The sequence below is a fragment of the Oncorhynchus masou genome, chromosome 33 (genome assembly GCF_036934945.1).
Source record: "Oncorhynchus masou masou isolate Uvic2021 chromosome 33, UVic_Omas_1.1, whole genome shotgun sequence".
NCBI classification, from domain to species: domain Eukaryota; kingdom Metazoa; phylum Chordata; class Actinopteri; order Salmoniformes; family Salmonidae; genus Oncorhynchus; species Oncorhynchus masou.
The window spans coordinates 35,367,960-35,385,405 of record NC_088244.1 but is presented as its reverse complement, the minus strand read 5'-3'; the positions used below and the strand labels follow the sequence as shown (position 1 = coordinate 35,385,405).

Sequence of the window (17,446 nt, the reverse complement as noted above, 5' to 3'; positions counted from 1 at the left end):
GCCTGCCCTCTTCAACCTAAACTTGATGTACAGCTATGATAAATAGCCTAATCAAAGATCACATTTTTCACAAAAATATTGGTAGGCCTAACGTTACATGACTCATGAATGTTGGTTCCTGCATTCCACATCATCTTGAGTACGTTAAACCTCGGACATTTTACAGGAAACGGTCACGTGTGTTTGTCTTTTAAGGAATCCCCTATGTTTCAAGTCACTTATTTATTCTCCGAGTCCAGCCCACCGCTCAGCTCGTTGTCAAAAGACTGCCCGTAGGTCTACAGTACCGTTGCTTGACTACCCAGACTCGTTGCTCTGGACAAACGCTACGCCTTACCCACGTTTAAGTAGCGAAAGACTGAGCAGCGGAAGAATTTAGCGTGAAGGCTTGTACAGTAGCCTATTTGCGGAGTGGGATTGCATAGAAGCGGATGAGAGGAGTTGCAAAAATACTTGGTTGTTTTATTACGACAAGGATCGAAATGATCGTTCTGCTTTTATGTATTCTGTCGGTGAGTAGCTTAGGTTACTTTTTATTAATGTGTGCTACAATGGCATATGTCTTTTGCATTCGGGGAACCATATACAATACATAATATGCTAACAGCCTATGTTGACGTTGTATTGGGTTTCTTTTGAAAATAATTTTACAATTGAAGCGTTTTTAAACAAGTTTGCCAAATGCGTCAAAGCTCATTCAACACGTTCACTTTCGATTTCGTTTTGAAGCAACTGGCTCTACAAAAAAAATGTCAGTTAAAGCTACAATGTTGCAATATTTTGTTATTTTACTATCTCTAATGTGAAGCATTAACGCAACTGACTTATGAAATGTGGTTTTATAGGCAATAGTGGCCAATCCTCAAAGGGGCTTAGGTTTTTGAGATACCACAACCTGAGGTTTTCACGTCTCTAATGCCTCCCATTTGTGAAATGGATTTGACAGCAAAAGTGCTTAAATTGATAGATATTATGAAACCCCTAAACTCAAAACGTGCAGAATAATGCCAGGCTGAAGGGGTTTGGGCCACATAGGTTAATGTAACCATAGCTGCGCAAAGTATGGGTACTGACATGCTGACCAGACCGGACAAGTCGCGTTATTCAATTATTGCACCCACAATGCTTGCTCGCGCCAACGGGCGTCTGCGATGCCAAGGGCTAAAATAGAAGTCATTCCTATTTCTGACGCAGATTGAGCTGAAAGTCCTGCCTCTCCCATCTCTTCATTGGTTTATAGAAGCAGGTACCCACCTCATTGGTTATACCCACGTGGGTGATTGAAAGACAAACTTTGTTGTTGGTTGTAGTGGTAATACAATGAAAGTTTAGATGCATCACCATATAAGTTCAAAGATGAAAAAGCCTGGAAGGAGGAGAGATGACTAGAAACGATTCGGGTTGGCTGTTTTATGTGTGGATTAATTGCCAGAGTAGAGGTCCTTGTGCATTTCAGGTAAAATAACAACTCAATGTTTATATCCCAGGACAAATTAGCTAGCAACAGCAAGCTAGCTAAATAGGACAAATTAACGTTAGCTAGCAAGTGCAAGCTAACTAGCTAAATTGTATCACTAGCCACTTTAACTATGCCACTTTGTTTACATACTCATCTCATATGTATATACTGTACTCGATACCATCTACTGTATCTTGCCTATGCTGCTCTGTACCATCACTCATTCATATATCTTTATGTACATATTCTTTATCCCCTTACACTTGTGTATAAGACAGTAGTTTTGGAATTGTTAGTTAGATTACTTGTTGGTTATTACTGCATTGTCGGAACTAGAAGCACAAGCATTTCGCTACACTCGCATTAACATCTGCTAACCATGTGTATGTGACAAATAAAATTTGATTTGATTTTAATTGCCATACATGTTTAATGCTTTTCGACCTGTCCCCAAATTAATGTAATTGGTTCAGAGTTATTTTGAATATTTTAACCTGTGTGTCGTGATCGCGTTTGGTGTGGGGGGGGGCAAAATAAATGTATGTATGATGGCCCACGCGCACAGCCGGTTTGGGTTCCGTGTCAAGTGTGCTGCAGCAACTATGAAAATGTATGATGAATGTAAGCTTTACTTTTTAGTAGCTGACAAAAATACATGTTACACATGTTTTTTGATGTTGTGGCTATTGTAAATCTAATCGGCTCTAAGGAAAATTCAATATGGCTGCCACAATATCATTAACTGGTGGTTTAATCACCTGTATATACAGTACCTGTCAAAAGTTTGGACCTACGGTTTTTCTTTGTTTCCTATTTTCTACATTGTAGAATAACCGTGAAGACATCAAAATTATGAAATAACACATATGGAAACATGTAGTAACCAAAAAAGTGTTAAACAAATCCAAATAGATTTTTTTATTTTTTAGATTCTTCAAAGTAGTCACCCTTTGACTAGACAGCTTTGCAGGGTAGCCTAGTGGTTAGAGTGTTGGACTAGTAACCGGAAGGTTGCAAGTTCAAACCCCCGAGCTGACAAGGTACAAATCTGTCGTTCTGCCCCTGAACAGGCAGTTAACCCACTGTTCCTAGACCGTCATTGAAAATAAGAATTTGTTCTTAACTGACTTGCATGGTTAAATAAAGGTTAAATAAAAAATAAAACACTCTTGGAATTCTCTCAAACCAGCTTCACCTGGAATGCTTTTCCAACAGTCTTGAAGGGAGTTCCCACATATGCTGATCACTTGTTGGCTGCTTTTCCTTCACTCTGCGGTCCAACTCATCCCAAGCCATCTCAATTTGGTTGAGGTCGGGTGATTGTGGAGGCCAGGTCATCTGATGCAGCACTCCATCACTCTCCTTCTTGGTCAAATAGCCCTTACACAGCCTGCAGGTGTGTTGAATCATTGTCCTGTTGAAAAACACTTTTTCATGTTTTATTTCACCTTTATTTAACCAGGTAGGCTAGTTGAGAACATGTTCTCATTTACAACTGCGACCTAGCCAAGATAAAGCAAAGCAGTGCGACACAAACAACAACAACACAGAGTTACACATGGAATAAACAACAGTCAATAATAGAATAGAAAAGGTACATATACAGTGTGTGCAAATGAGGTAGAATAAGGGAGGTAAGGCAATAAATACAAATGGGTGCTACGGGTAGGTGCTGCTATAGTGACCAGTGAGCTGAGATAAGGCGGGGCTTTACCAAGCAAAGACTTATAGATGACCTGGAGCCAGTGGGTTTGGCGACGAATATGAAGCGAGGGCCAGCCAACGAGATCATACAGGTCGCAGTGATGGGTAGTATATGGGGATTTGGTGACAAAATTAATGGCACTGTGATAGACTGCATCCAATTTGCTGAGTAGCGTGATGGAGGCTATTTTGTAAATGACATCGCCCAAGTCAAGGATCTGTAGGATAGTCAGTTTTACGAGGGTTTGTTTGGCAGCATGAGTGAAGGCTGCTTTGTTGCGAAATAGGAAGCCGATTCTAGATTTAATTTTGGATTGGAGATGCTTAATATAAGTCTGGAAGGAGAGTTTACTGTCTAACCAGACACCTAGGTAGTTGTCCACATATTCTAAGTCAGAACCGTCCAGAGTAGTGATGCTGGATAGGGGGGCAGGTGTGGGCAGCGATTGGTTGAAGAGCATGCATTTACTTTTACTTGCATTTACATTGGCATTGAAGCTCATCTGGAGGTTAGTTAACCTGTTGAAACTCTGGGGGCGCTATATCATTTTTGGATAAAAAGACGTGCCCGTTTTAAGCGCAATATTTTGTCACAAAAAGATGATTGACTGCATATAATTGGTAGCTTTGGAAAAAAAACACTCTGACATTTCCAGAACTGCAAATATATTTTCTGTGCGTGCCCTAGAACGTGAGCTACAGGCAAAACCAAGATGAAACGGCATCCAGGAAATGAGCAGGATTTTTGAGGCTCAGTTTTCCATTGTCTCCTTATATGGCTGTGAATGCGAGAGGAGTGAGTCAACCCTTTCTGTCGTTTCCCCAATGTGTCTGCAGCATTGTGACGTATTTGTAGGCATATCATTGGAAGATTGACCATAAGAGACCACATTTACCAGGTGTCCGCCCGGTGTCCTGCGCCGAAATTGGTGCGCAAAAGTCAGCTGCAAGTATTTTTCCACAGAATTCAGAGAAGAATGCAGGCTTCCACGAACGATATATCAATGAAGAGATATGTGAAAAAACACCTTGAGGATTGATTCCAAACAACGTTTGCCATGTTTCGGTCGATATTATGGAGTTAATTCGGAAAAAGTTTGACGTTGTAGGTGACTGAATTTTCGGTTCGTTTCGGTAGCCAAATGTGATGTACAAAACGGAGCGATTTCTCCTACACAAAGACGCTTTCAGGAAAAACTGCACATTTGGTATGTAACTGAGAGTCTCCTCATTGAAAACATCCAAAGCTCTTCAAAGGTAAATGATTTTATTTATTTGGTTATCTGGTTTTTGTTAAAATGTTGCGTGCTAAATGCTACTCAAAATGCTAAGCTAGCTTAGCATACTCTTACACAAATTAGTGAATTGCTATGGTTCAAAAGCATATTTTGAAAATCTGAGATGACAGTGTTGTTAAGAAAAGGCTAAGCTTGAGAGTAGGCGCATTATTTTCATTTTATTTGCGATTTTCAGAAATCGTTAACGTTGCGTTATGCTAATGAGCCTGAGGCTTTAGTCACGATCCCGGATCCGGGATGGGGAGTTTCAAGAAGTTAACACCGTGTCCAAAGAAGGACCAGATGTATACAGAATGGTGTCGTCTGCGTAGAGGTGGATCAGAGAATCACCTGCAGCAAGAGCGACATCATTGATGTATACAGAGAAGAGAGTCGGCCCGAGAATTGAACCCTGTGGCACCCCCATAGACTGCCAGAGGTCCGGGTAACGGGTCTTCCGATTTGACACACTGAACGCTCTCTGAGAAGTAGTTGGGGAACCAGGCGAAGAGGTCATCTGAGAAACAAAGGCTGTTGAGTCTGCTGATAAGAATGTGGTGATTGACATAGTCAAAAGCCTTGGCCAGGTCGATTAATACAGCTGCACAGTATTGTCTCTATCGATGGCGGTTATTATATCGTTTAGGACCTTGAGCATGGCTGAGGTACACCCATGACCAGCTCGGAAACCAGAATGCATAGCGGAGAAGGTACGGTGGGATTGGAAATGGTCGGTGATCTGTTTGTTAATTGGCTTTTGAAGTCCTTAGAAAGGCCATGTAGGATAGATATAGGTCTGTAGCAGTCTGGGTCTAGAGTGTCACCCCCTTTGAAGAGCGGGATGACCGCGGCAGCTTTCCAAACTTTGGGGATATCAGATGATACGAAAGAGAGGTTGAACAGGCTAGTAATAGGGGTTGCAACAATATCGGCAGATCATTTTAGAAAGAGAGGGTCCAGACTGTCTAGCCCGGCTGATTTGTAGAGGTCCAAATGATAGTCCCACTAAGCGCAAACCAGATGGGATTGCGTATTGCTGCAGAATGCTGTGGTAGCCATGCTGGTTAAGTGTGTCTTGAATTCTACATAAATCAGAGACCGTGTCACCAGCACACCACCATCACACCTCCTCATCCATGCTTTAACGGTGGGAACCACACATGCGGAGATTATCCATTCACCTGCTTTGTGTCTCACAAAGACACGGCGGTTGGAACCAAAAATGTCAAATTTGGACTGATCATGCCAAAAGACAGATTTCCAATGGTCTAATGTCAATTGAATATAGAGAAGGCAGCAGACTGCTTGACATGACAACACCAAGCATTCCAAGTCACAAATTCCTCTGAGGATCAATGTGGCAACTCAGAGGCTCCAACGAAGGGAAAGAGAACCCTGGACATCTTCTCCATAGCTCTACCTCTTGCGGTATACCAACTGTGGTATAACTTATAAGTCACCTCCTTATTATTTGGAAGTAAGCTTGAATAATTTCTAGTCCAATACTGTTGCCTGAATCCAACATGACCTTCCGCTGGCTCACTGCATTTGTGATGCCCATTGGGATGTTCCGGTGCACTCTTATGATATTTGGGTTGAGCTGGCACATTTATCTAAAACAAAAAATCATGTCCACCATCCTGGCTGTCTGCCCTGGAGTTGCCTTATACAGTGGCAAGAAAAATGTGAACCCTTTGGAATTACCTGGATTTCTGCATACATTGGTCATAACATTTGATCTGATCTTCATCTAAGTCACAACAATAGACAAACACAGTGTGCTTAAACTAATTACACACAAATCATTGTATTTTTCTTGTCTATGTTTAATACATAATTTAAACATTCACAGTGTTGGTTGGAAAAAGTATGTGAACTCATGACTTCTCCAAAAGCTAATTGGAGACAGGAGTCAGCTAACCTGGAGTCCAATCAATGAGATTAGATTGGAGTTGGTTAGAACTGCACTGCCCTATAAAAAACACTCACAAAATTTGCATTTGCTTTTCTCAAGATGCATTGCCTGATGTGAAACATACCTCGAAAAAGCGGTCTCAGAAGCCTTAAGATTACGAATTGTTGACGTGCATGAAGCTGGAAAGGGTTACAATAGTATCTCTGAAAGACATGACGTTTACCAGACCACTGTAAAACACATTTTCTATAAATGGAGAAAGTTCAGCACTGTTGCTACTCTCCCTAGGAGTGGTCATCTTGCAAAGATGACTGCAAGAGCACAGCGCAGAATGCTCAATGAGGTAATGAAGAATCCTACAATGTCAGCTAAAGACTTACAGAAATCTCTGGAACATGCTAACATCTCTGTTGATGAGTCTACGATACGCAAAACACTAAACAAGAATTGTGTTCATGGGAGGACACCACGGAAGAAGCCACGACTGTCCAAAAAAAACATTGTTGCACGTCTGAAGTTCGCAAAAGAGCACCTGGATGTTCCACAGCGCTACTGGCAAAATATTCTGTGGGCAGATTAAACTAAAGTTGAGTTGTTTGGAAAGAACACAACACTACGTGTGGAGGAAAAAAAAGGCACAGCACACCAACATCACCATACATTACAGTTGGGATGAGGTTAAGGGAGCATCATGGTTTTTGGCTTCTTTGCTGCCTCAGGGCCTGGACAGCTTGCTATCATCAACAGAAAAAGGAATCCCCAAGTTTATAAAGACATTCTGCAGGAAAATGTAAGGCTATATGTCTGCCAATTGAAGCTCAACAGAAGTTTGATGCAACAGGACAACGTCCCAAAACACAAAATTGAATCAACAACAGAATGGCTTCAAAATAAGAAAAAACACCTTCTGGAGTGGCCTATTCCTCTTTCCGTTACTGTTTCGGTTCAGCAATATTTTTGGGGTGTCTGGTGTGAACTCTCTCTTGAGGTCATGCCACAGCATCTCAATCGGGTTGAGGTCAGGACGTCCTCAACCGATTGAGATGCTGTGGAATGACCTCAAGAGAGCGGTTAAATAAATAATAAACAGACACAGCCCTTTCACAGACTCTCCTTCACAACCAGACAACCAACCATTACACTACAGCAGTATCCTCAGCATCAATCAGACTGAGATAACTATAGTCAATGGGTCTCGTTGGCATGCAAGCTGCATCTGCTGAGTGCCTGCACCCAACTGTCGTAGAAATGGAAGCTGCTGTACTACAGGTTGCTTTCCTGTAACTTGGTTATGCTACTATGTGCTTGTGTTGTGAAAAACATGGACACAGATTGAAGAACTAGTTGTATTCAGCTATTCAAACACAACAGAGGCGGGGCAGTGCCACTCATAGTTTGAGTTATATCAAAAGCAGTAGCGGTGGGTGGGTAAAATCACAGGGAAGCCAAGTCAGGGGGAAAAATGCAATTTATTACAACCTATGTGTTGTGATAATTGCATTGTTTGCTCTATAACCTGTTAAACCTATGTGTTGTGATAATTGCATTGTTTGCTCTATAACCTGTTAGTTCATATGACTTCACAATGTGATAGACAGTGCTTTCGGAAAGTATTCAGACCCCTTGACTTTTTCCACATTTTGCTACATTACAGTCTTATTTTAAATTGGATGAGACATTTTTGTAAATCTATTTTTTTTTCAATTAAACTGAAATAATACATGTACATAATATTCAGACCCTTAACTCAGTACTTTGTTGAAGCACCTTTGGCAGCGATTACAGCCTCAAGTCTTCTTTGGTATGACGCTACAAGCTTGGCACACCAGTATTTGGGGAGTTTCTCTCATTCCTCTCTGCAGATTCTGTCAGGTTGGATGGGAAGCATCGCTGCTTTGGCTAGGCCACTCCAGGACATTCAGAGACTTGTCCTGAACCCACTCCTGCATTGTCTTGGCTGTGTTCTTAGGGTCAATGTCCTGTTGGAAGGTGAATCTTTGCCCCAGTCTGAGGTCCTTAGCGCTCTGAAGCAGGTTTTCATCAAGGATCTCTCTGTACTTCGCTCCGTTCATCTTTCCCTCAATCCTGATTAGTCTCCCAGTCTCTACCACTGAAAAACATCCCCACAGCATGTTGTTGCCACCACCATGCTTCACTGTAGGGATGATGCCAGATTTCCTCCAGATGTGACGCTTGGCATTCAGGCTAATTTCAATCTTGGTTTCATCAGAGCAGAGAATCTTGTTTCTCATGGGTCCTTTAGATGCCTTTTGACAAACTCCAAGCGGGCTGTCGTGTGCCTTTTTACTGAGGAGTGGCTTCCGTCTGACCAATAACATAAAGGCCTGATTGGTGGAGTCCTTCTGGAAGGTTCTCTCATCTCCACAGAGGAACTCCGGAGCTCTGTCTGAGTGACCACCTCCCTGACCAAGGCCTATCACCCCTGATTGCTCAGTTTGGCAGGGCGGCCAGCTCTAGGAAAAGTTGCTTTCAAACTTCTTCCATTTAAGAATAATGGAGGCCACTGTGGGGACCTTCAATGCTGCAGACATGTTTTGGTACCCTTCCCTAGATCTGTGCCTCGCCCCAATCCTGTCTCGGAGCTCTACGGACAATTCCTTTGACATTGGTTTTTTCCTCTAACATGCATATATAGACAGGTGTATGCCTTTCCATAACATGTCCAATCAATTGAATTTACCACAGGTGGATTCCAATCAAGTTGTAGAAACATCTCAAGGATGTTCAATGGAAACAGGATCCACCTTAGCACAATTTCGAGGCTCATGGCAAAGGGTCTGAATCTTATGTCAATAAGGTATTTTTGTTTTTTATACATTTGCAAAAAAATCTAAAAACCTGTTTTTGCTTTGTCATTGTGGGTTATTTGTGTGTAGATTTAGGAGTTTTTCATTTATTCAATACATTTTAGAAGAAGACTGTAAATGTAACAAAATGTGGAAAAAGTCAAGGGGTCTGAATACTTCCCGAATGCAATGTATAGGCATACGGCCGAGGCAGGCCTATGCCACCTTAATCTACCCAGTTTTTTAAAAGATTTTACCATTCAAATAAAAGTATTACCATTATGATGTTGTTCTGAGTGAGATTGGTTAAAAACAAAGTCAAATGTATTGTTTGATTTAAGCAAAAGTATGCACTAATGTATACCCAGCTGTTCCTGGGATATTTTTTTATAAAAAGAATTTAATGATATTGAACATCGGCCTAAAATATCGTTCATTGGCCTCCCTAAAAAAATCCTGTTTGGTCGTTCTCCAATTTACAGGGTATTTGAGCTCCATCTAATGGCAGCCATATTTGATTTTAGACGCCATATTGGACAGGGTTCAGGGTTCCATAGCCGTAGGCAGAACAGTTGAAACTGGAGCAGCAGCATGACCAGGTGGACTGGGGACAGCAAGGAGTCATTTGGCCAGGTAGTCCTGAGGCATGGTCCAATGGCTCAGGTCCTCAGAGAGAGAGAGAATTAGAGAGAGCAATACTTAAATTCACACAGGACACTGGATATGACAGGAGAAATACTCCAGATGTAAGCCCCCCGACACATAAACTACTGCAGCTTATACTGGAGGCTGAGACCGGAAGGGTCGGGAGACACTGTGGCCCCGTCTGATGATACCCCTGGACAGGGCCAAACAGGCAGGATATAACCCCACCCACTTTGCCAGAGCACAGCCCCCACACCACTAGAGGGATATCTTCAACCACCAACTTACCATCCTGAGACAAGTATAGTCCACAAAGATCTCCCCCACTGCACAACCCAAGTTGGGGCGCCAACCCCGACAGGAGGATCACGTCAGTGACTCAACCCACTCAAGTGACGCACCCCTCCAAGGGACGGCATGGAAGAGTACCAGTAAGCCATTGACTCAGCTCCTGTAATAGGGTTAGAGGCAGAGAATCCCAGTGGAGAGAGGGGAACCGGCCAGGCAGAGACAGCAAGAACGGTTCGTTGCTCCAGTGCCTTTCCGTTCATCTTCACACTCCTGGGCCAGTCTACACTCAATCATATGACCTACTGAAGAGATGAGTCTTCAATAAAGACTTAAAGGTTGAGACCGAGTCTGCGTCTCTCACATGGATAGACAGACATTCCATAAAAATGGAGCTCTATAGGAGAAAGCCCTGTCTCCGGCTGTTTGCTTAAAAATTCTAGGGACAGTAAGGAGGCCTGCGTCTTGTGACCGTAGCGTACGTGTAGGTATGTATGGCAGGACCAAATCGGGAAAAATCGGGAGGAGCAAGCCCATGTAATGCTTTGAAGGTTAGCAGTAAAACCTTGAAATCAGCCCTTGCCTTAACAGGAAGCCAGTGTAGAGAGGCTAGCACTGGAATAGTATGATAGTGCTAAACACGGCTGCTAGAATCTTGACTAACTGAAGTTTATTTACTGCTTTATTCGGGTTGCCGGAAAAAAAGCATGGATGAATTTCTTTGCATCATTTTTTGGACAAAGTTTCTGATTTTTGCAATGTTACGAAGATGGAAAAAAGCTGTCCTTGAAACAGTCTTGATATGTTCATCAAAAGAGCGATCAGGGTCCAGAGAGACGCAGAGGTCCTTCACAGTTTTATTTGAGATGACTGTACAACCATCAAAATTAATTGTCAGATTCAACAGAAGATATTTTTGTTTCTTGGGACCTAGAACAAGTATCTCTGTTTTGTCTGAGTTTAAAAGTACAACATTTGCTGCCATCCACTTCCTTATGCCTGAAACAGGCTTCCAGGGAGGGCAATTTTTGGGCTTCACCATGTTTCATCAAAATGTACAGCTGTGTGTCATCTGCATAGCAGTGAAAGTTAACATTATGTTTCCAAATAACATCATCAGGAGGTAAAATATATAGTGAAAACAATAGTGGTCCTAAAACGGAGCCTTGAGGAACACCGAAATTTACAGTTGATTTGTCAGAGGACAAACCATCCACAGAGACAAACTGATATATTTCTGACAGATAAGATCTAAACCAGGCCAGAACTTGTCTGTGTAGACAGATTTGGGTTTCCAATCTTTCCAAAAGAATGTGGTGATCGGTGGTATCAAAAGCAGCACTAAGGTCTAGGAGTACGAGGACAGATGCAGAGCCTCGGTCTGACGCCATTAAAATGTAATTTACCACCTTCACAAGTGCAGTCTCAGTGCTATGATGGGATCTAAAACCAGACTGAAGCATTTCATATACATTGTTTGTCTTCAGGAAGGCAGTGAGTTGCTGCCCAACAGCTTTTTCTAAAATGTTTGAAAGGAATGGGAGATTTGATATAGGCCGACAGTTTAAAAATATATATTTTCTGGGTCAAGGTTTGGCTTTTTCAAGAGATGCTTTATTACTGCCATTCTTTTGTGAGTTTGGTACACATCCGGTGGATAGAGAGACGTTTATTATGTTCAACATTGGAGGGCCAAGCACAGGAAGCAGCTCTTTCAGTAGTTTAGTTGGAATAGGGTCCAGTCTGCAGCTTGAAGGTTGAGGCCATGATTATTTTCATCAATGTGTCAAGAGATCTAGTAGTAAACAATTTGAGAGTCTCCCTTGATCCTCAGAACAACTTTGCTTTGGAGGAATACGCAGATTTAAAGAGGAGTCCGTAATTTGCTTTCATGAGCTTTTCCACAAAGAAGTTCATGAATTTATCACTGCTGAAGTGAAAGCCATCCTCTCTTGTGGAATGCTGCTTTTTAGTTGATATTTCCACCTATTGTATCTCTGTGTTTACATGTCTATATTTCCAAGATGCATTAAGAGATCCTGTGTGTGTGTGTGTGTGTGTGTGTGTGTGTGTGTGTGTGTGTGTGTGTGTGTGTGTGTGTGTGTGTGTGTGTGTGTGTGTGTGTGTGTGTGTGTGTGTGTGTGTGTGTGTGTGTGTGTGTGTGTGTGTGTGTGTGTGTGTGTGTGTGTGTGTGTGTGTGTGTGTGTGTCCACATTTGAGCAATTTCAGAGCTTACAATATTGGGTTACATGTAACACCTACCCCACCCCCCTCCAGCCAGGCATTATTCTGCACATTTTGAGTTTAGGGTGTGTCACAATATCTTTCGATTTTTAAACACTTTTGCAGTAAAATATTTTTTTCACAACCAGTCCATTTCATAAATGGGAGACATTTAGAGATGTGAAAAATATGATTGTGTTTTGTTCTACCCCAGGTAGGAGTATCTCAAAAATGTGGCTGCCTTGCCACAAGCCTATTAGACTAGAGCGTGAATTTAGGTACTTTCCGCCCCTGTTGTAGTGGTTGATCTTGTGACAGTTGAGGTGAGAGAATAGATCATTGTAGGGACCATTTTTTGATCTACATTTTGTTGACAGGTTTTGACCGTGGTTTACTCATGTGATCCAGACACACAGTACATGAAGAATGGGGTGTGTTGCAGTATGTGTGGGCCAGGTAAGGAAGAGAACATTCATTATTTGACATATCTGTACTCTTATAAGCCTTTTGAGTGAAACTGAGTCAATATACCCTTGTTAGGATCTACACTCAATATTCATAATCCGCAAAACTATATTATCTTAACAGGCACCAAGATGTTATCCAGCCATAGCGGTTGTTTAGATCCACATTGTATGCCATGCCAAGAGGGTGAATACCAGCATGCATTCACAGACAAGAACCTCTGTAAACTGCAACCATACTGCGACCCAAGTAAGACTTTTGATGCTCTTTATTTATTTGAAGACAAAGTATATGTCCGAAATCAGATGTGTCATGCCCATAGGGGGCACAGGGGCAAGATTTATACTGTAAAAAAAAAAAACATTGTTTCTCTGTAATGCTACTATCCACTTAGCAATTTGATGAAGTTGCCTTTAGCTAGCCCAGATAGGTTCCCAATCCCGCAAACTCATAACTAGCTACCAAGAAGACATTTCAGACTATCATTCAAGTTAGAATAGGTTAGCTTTATCAGCTGGCATGCCTGCCGGCAAGGTTGGTAGACTTTAGAAAAGCAAGCATGTACTGAATAAGACTCACAGACCTTTAAATATTTTTACCCAGAGCTGCAGAGAAGCATATTTCATGTATTTTAAAAAGAACCTCCAGTCAGGAAGATACAGACAGCTGAAGAGGTATGCTTAGATATGCAGAAAAAGAGACCTATTTATTTCATAGAATTAATGATTATGGTTCTAGATTGCAGGGAAAAAAAACTGTTTCAGGTGTTTGAAAAATGCCCCCCTGCATACTTTCTGCCCCATCAGATTATGGGGGTGCATGACACCCCTGTCCGAAATGACACCCTTTTCCCTATTATTGCATTACTGCAGGCCCTGGTCAAAATAGTGCACTAAGGAATAGCATGCCATTTCAGATTCACGTAGGGCCTACTGTTTATCTGGCTTATCTGTTTGTAATAACACAACACTTGTATCTCCTTCCTGCCTCAGATAAAAACTTTGAGCACAGTACCAATAGGAACACGACAAGCCTCAGCCCATGCAAATGTAAGATTGGATACCACTGTTCCAGTGAAGAGTGCCTGACATGTGTTCCACATACTAAATGCAGACCTGGAGAAGAGGTCAAATTCAAAGGTAGAAAACACTCACTTTCATCATGCTATCAGCAACGATTGAGTTCTACGCTAGTGTTCCCTACTCTGTGTTCAAACATGGCTTTTAAGTTGGCTTCTATTCTGTTGTATTCTATTAAACTGCAAGAGTTAGACTAAACTGTGTTCTTTTTGAGAATGTGGTCACTCGAACCGTATACTGTATATTTTCTCAGGTAACCCCATACATGACACGGTGTGTAAGGCCTGTCCTTTAAACATGTTCTCCAGTGACAGCTCTGCCGAGAGCAAGTGCAAGCTGTGGACAGTGTGAGTAGTTCGATCCTTGTACCATTAAAACAAATGTGATGTGTATGTTATCGAACTGTAAATGAAACCGCAGCCATCATACACATAATTTGATCCCAAATGATGTTTTCAGTTGTACGTCTGAATTCAAAACTGAAGCCAAAGGGACAGCCACCTCAGACACGGTCTGTGGTAAGTACTATACAGGGTCTACTAATTGAATGCAGCACACATTTACACATATCACAACGTTTCCATTCTACCATACTGAATTAGGGAACTATAAAATATATTCCCTTATTGTCAGTTGACCATCACTTTCTCACAGTAACTCATTCACTTGAATTGGGCTACATAGTAGGAGGGGCCTGTAGTAGGTACGCTAACAGTAGCCTGTGTAGTACCTCTGTCGACACTAGTCTAAGGGACACATAGGCTGTAGGCTATGTTTGGTTGGTTAACAATGGTTGGTTGAATTGTTTGTAATGTTGTTTTGATTTACTTTACAGTGCCAGTACCCAATTCCCATGGAACAATAATCACAATTGTAATGGCCTTCCTTGCAGTGGTTTTGGGTGTTGTCCTGTGGACATTTAGAGGTATTTAACACGAATTGTATTATGTTATTTGAGTGATATCTTTACGTTGGAATCTTTGAGTAATCATGTTTTTATTTTGTTCTAGGTCAACTCGGAGAGGCCTGCAAGAAAGCAAATGTACGTTCTCTATATACCTTTTGTACCAGCCGTGACAGTAATACTGCTATTCTGTTATATTTAGATGCTAATTCACAGATGCATTGTGTCATTCACCGTAGGAATCCTGTATGGACTTGAATCTTAAGAGAGAAACTAAGAGGGCTACAGCAGACGGAAATGCAGAAGAGGGAAACGCAGGACCTGAAGAGGGGAGGGAACAACTTCAACCTATATTCCAATTTGAAGAGTCACCATCAACACTATACCCATCATTGCCAGGTCCTCAAATACCAGAGGAGGTTGAAGCTAAAGACATGTCTGAAAATGGACAATTGGTGGTGCAGGAGGAGGGTAAATCTCACCATCTTTCTGTTTCTGATACACAAAGTGTATTTTATGAATAGCTATAGTTCACATGACCACCTGGCTTCACCTATTGCTTAACATGATAAACAACAGCCAGGTTTGTGCATTAATTAATACAGTAGCGGCGTGTGGGTAAAATCACTGGGGAAGCCAAGCCAGGAACAAAGGTCATACTACAACCTATGTGGTGATAATTGCATTGTTTGCTCTATACCCATTAGTTCATACACCACCGTGATATACAATAAGACTGTGACAACAAGAAGACAACAGTCACACAGTGGTGGAATAAATTATGTGACACATACGTTTTGTTTCATCACAAGACCGGAGAGCAACATCTGACCCATTGAAGTCCACAAAGCATATTGCATGTAACAAACAGTTGCCTACAGCATGGTCAATAAAGTTTTATGTTTTCGACAGTTACTAAAGAGCTACTGAATTAGAACCACAGAATTACCTCAAGTCACTACAAAGACAACAGGAACACTGTCCCCGCTATTCCAGCACCATTTCAACTTAAAACATTTAAACATCATCAATCAAGTCTATATATGCTTAGTTTAATACACTGAAAACAAACTTAAAAATACCAAAAACATTTTAGTCCAATCAATGTTGCTAAATATAATTATGGCTGTGTGTGTGTGTGTGTGTGTGTGTGTGTGTGTGTGTGTGTGTGTGTGTGTGTGTGTGTGTGTGTGTGTGTGTGTGTGTGTGTGTGTGTGTGTGTGTGTGTGTGTGTGTGCGCGCGCGCGCGCGCGCAAGTGGGAAAAAAATAAAGTTCACTCACCCTAATTGTAGATTAGTTGAACGCCAATGCCATCCTCTCTTTCATGTTGGCAAAACGTTCTATGGCTTTGTCATATAGTATGCTTTTAGTTTTTATTTTCATAGGCTACCTAGATAAAATGCTTGCTATCCTAACTTCCTCACATGGGCAACAATGCTTGATATGGTTGAATGTTCTGTAAATTGTTGTAAAAAGTATTGGTTGCTGTATTCTGTTAGAGAAGATGTTCATAAGCACACTAGAGAATGGCTGTTTTGTTATGTCGTTCTGTTTTAATTACTCTCCTTTGCATTAAACTATCAAAAATAAATGCTACTGAGTTGTTCATAAGGACAATGCCCATTCAAATTTTAAATGTCTATTTTGTTTTTTATTAAAAACCAAGAGACTATTTTTTGTGTGTCTCAATTCAAGTTACATTTATGAAGTATAGATTATAATATTGTTGGAGCACACAGTACCTGGCCTTTTCTTTTACAGTACTTTTACATGTTTGGGTCAGTAGCAGGTACTCAGGTTTTCCACAAGGGGGGGGTAGTGCTTCACTAGAACCGTGAGATTAGAGCATCAGCGGGTGGACTTCACCCTCTGGTGGCTCTCAGTGGTGGATAAAAATACCCAGTAGTCATACTTTAATAAAAGTAAAGATACCGTAATAAAATATGACTCAAGTAAAAGTGGGGGTTACCAATTAAAATACTACTTGAGTAAAAGTCTAAAAGTGTTTGGGTTTTAAATATACTTAAATAACAAAAGTAAATGTAATTGCAAAAATATAGAGCCAGTCTAAGCAGTCTAAGACAGGCTGTGTCGCAGCCGGCCGCGACCGGGTGACCAATGAGGCGGCACACAATTGGCCCGTTGCGCTCAGTGCAGCTTGGCAGGGTCGTGTTTCGGAGGAAGCATGGCTATCAACCTTCGCTTCTCCCGAGTCTGTATAGGAGTTGCAGCGATGGGACAAGACTAACTACCAATTGGATATCACGAAAAAGGGGTAAAAAAAATACAAAAATAAATAAGTGAAAATAGAGATAATTCCAAATTCCTTATATTAAGCAAACCAGAAGGCACCATTTTCTTGTTTTTTTAAATGTATGGATAGCCAGGGGCTCACATCATTTTCAAACAAAGCATTTGTGTTTAGTGAGTCTACCAGATCAGAGGCAGTAGGGATGACCAGGAATGTTCTCTTGATAAGTGCGTGAATTGGACCATTTTCCTGTCCTGCTAAGCGTTCGAAATCTGGGTGTCAGGGAGCATTTCAGGCTTCTTTCCATTTAGGTGTTTTCTCATTATCCCCGGATAAGTGCAGTTTACATGCATGGAAACCTGGGTGATGGGCAAGGAAGTTTTTCTAGTCTTTCACCCCCACTCATCTCCCTCTAAACTGACTCTCAC

At 41.5% G+C, this 17,446-nt stretch overlaps 1 protein-coding gene across 1 annotated transcript; it reads left to right on the top strand.

The window, feature by feature from the left end:
* Positions 1 to 216: 216 nt before the first annotated feature.
* Positions 217 to 16,439, top strand: LOC135528384 (tumor necrosis factor receptor superfamily member 5-like). The gene is made up of 9 exons (XM_064957433.1): positions 217 to 512; positions 12,696 to 12,774; positions 12,907 to 13,032; positions 13,776 to 13,922; positions 14,116 to 14,209; positions 14,322 to 14,380; positions 14,698 to 14,787; positions 14,873 to 14,904; positions 15,006 to 16,439. Exons 1-9 carry the CDS (start codon positions 432 to 434, stop codon positions 15,288 to 15,290), a joined length of 993 nt encoding a protein of 330 aa, XP_064813505.1. The 5' UTR covers positions 217 to 431; the 3' UTR covers positions 15,291 to 16,439.
* The last annotated feature ends 1,007 nt before the right edge of the window (positions 16,440 to 17,446 follow it).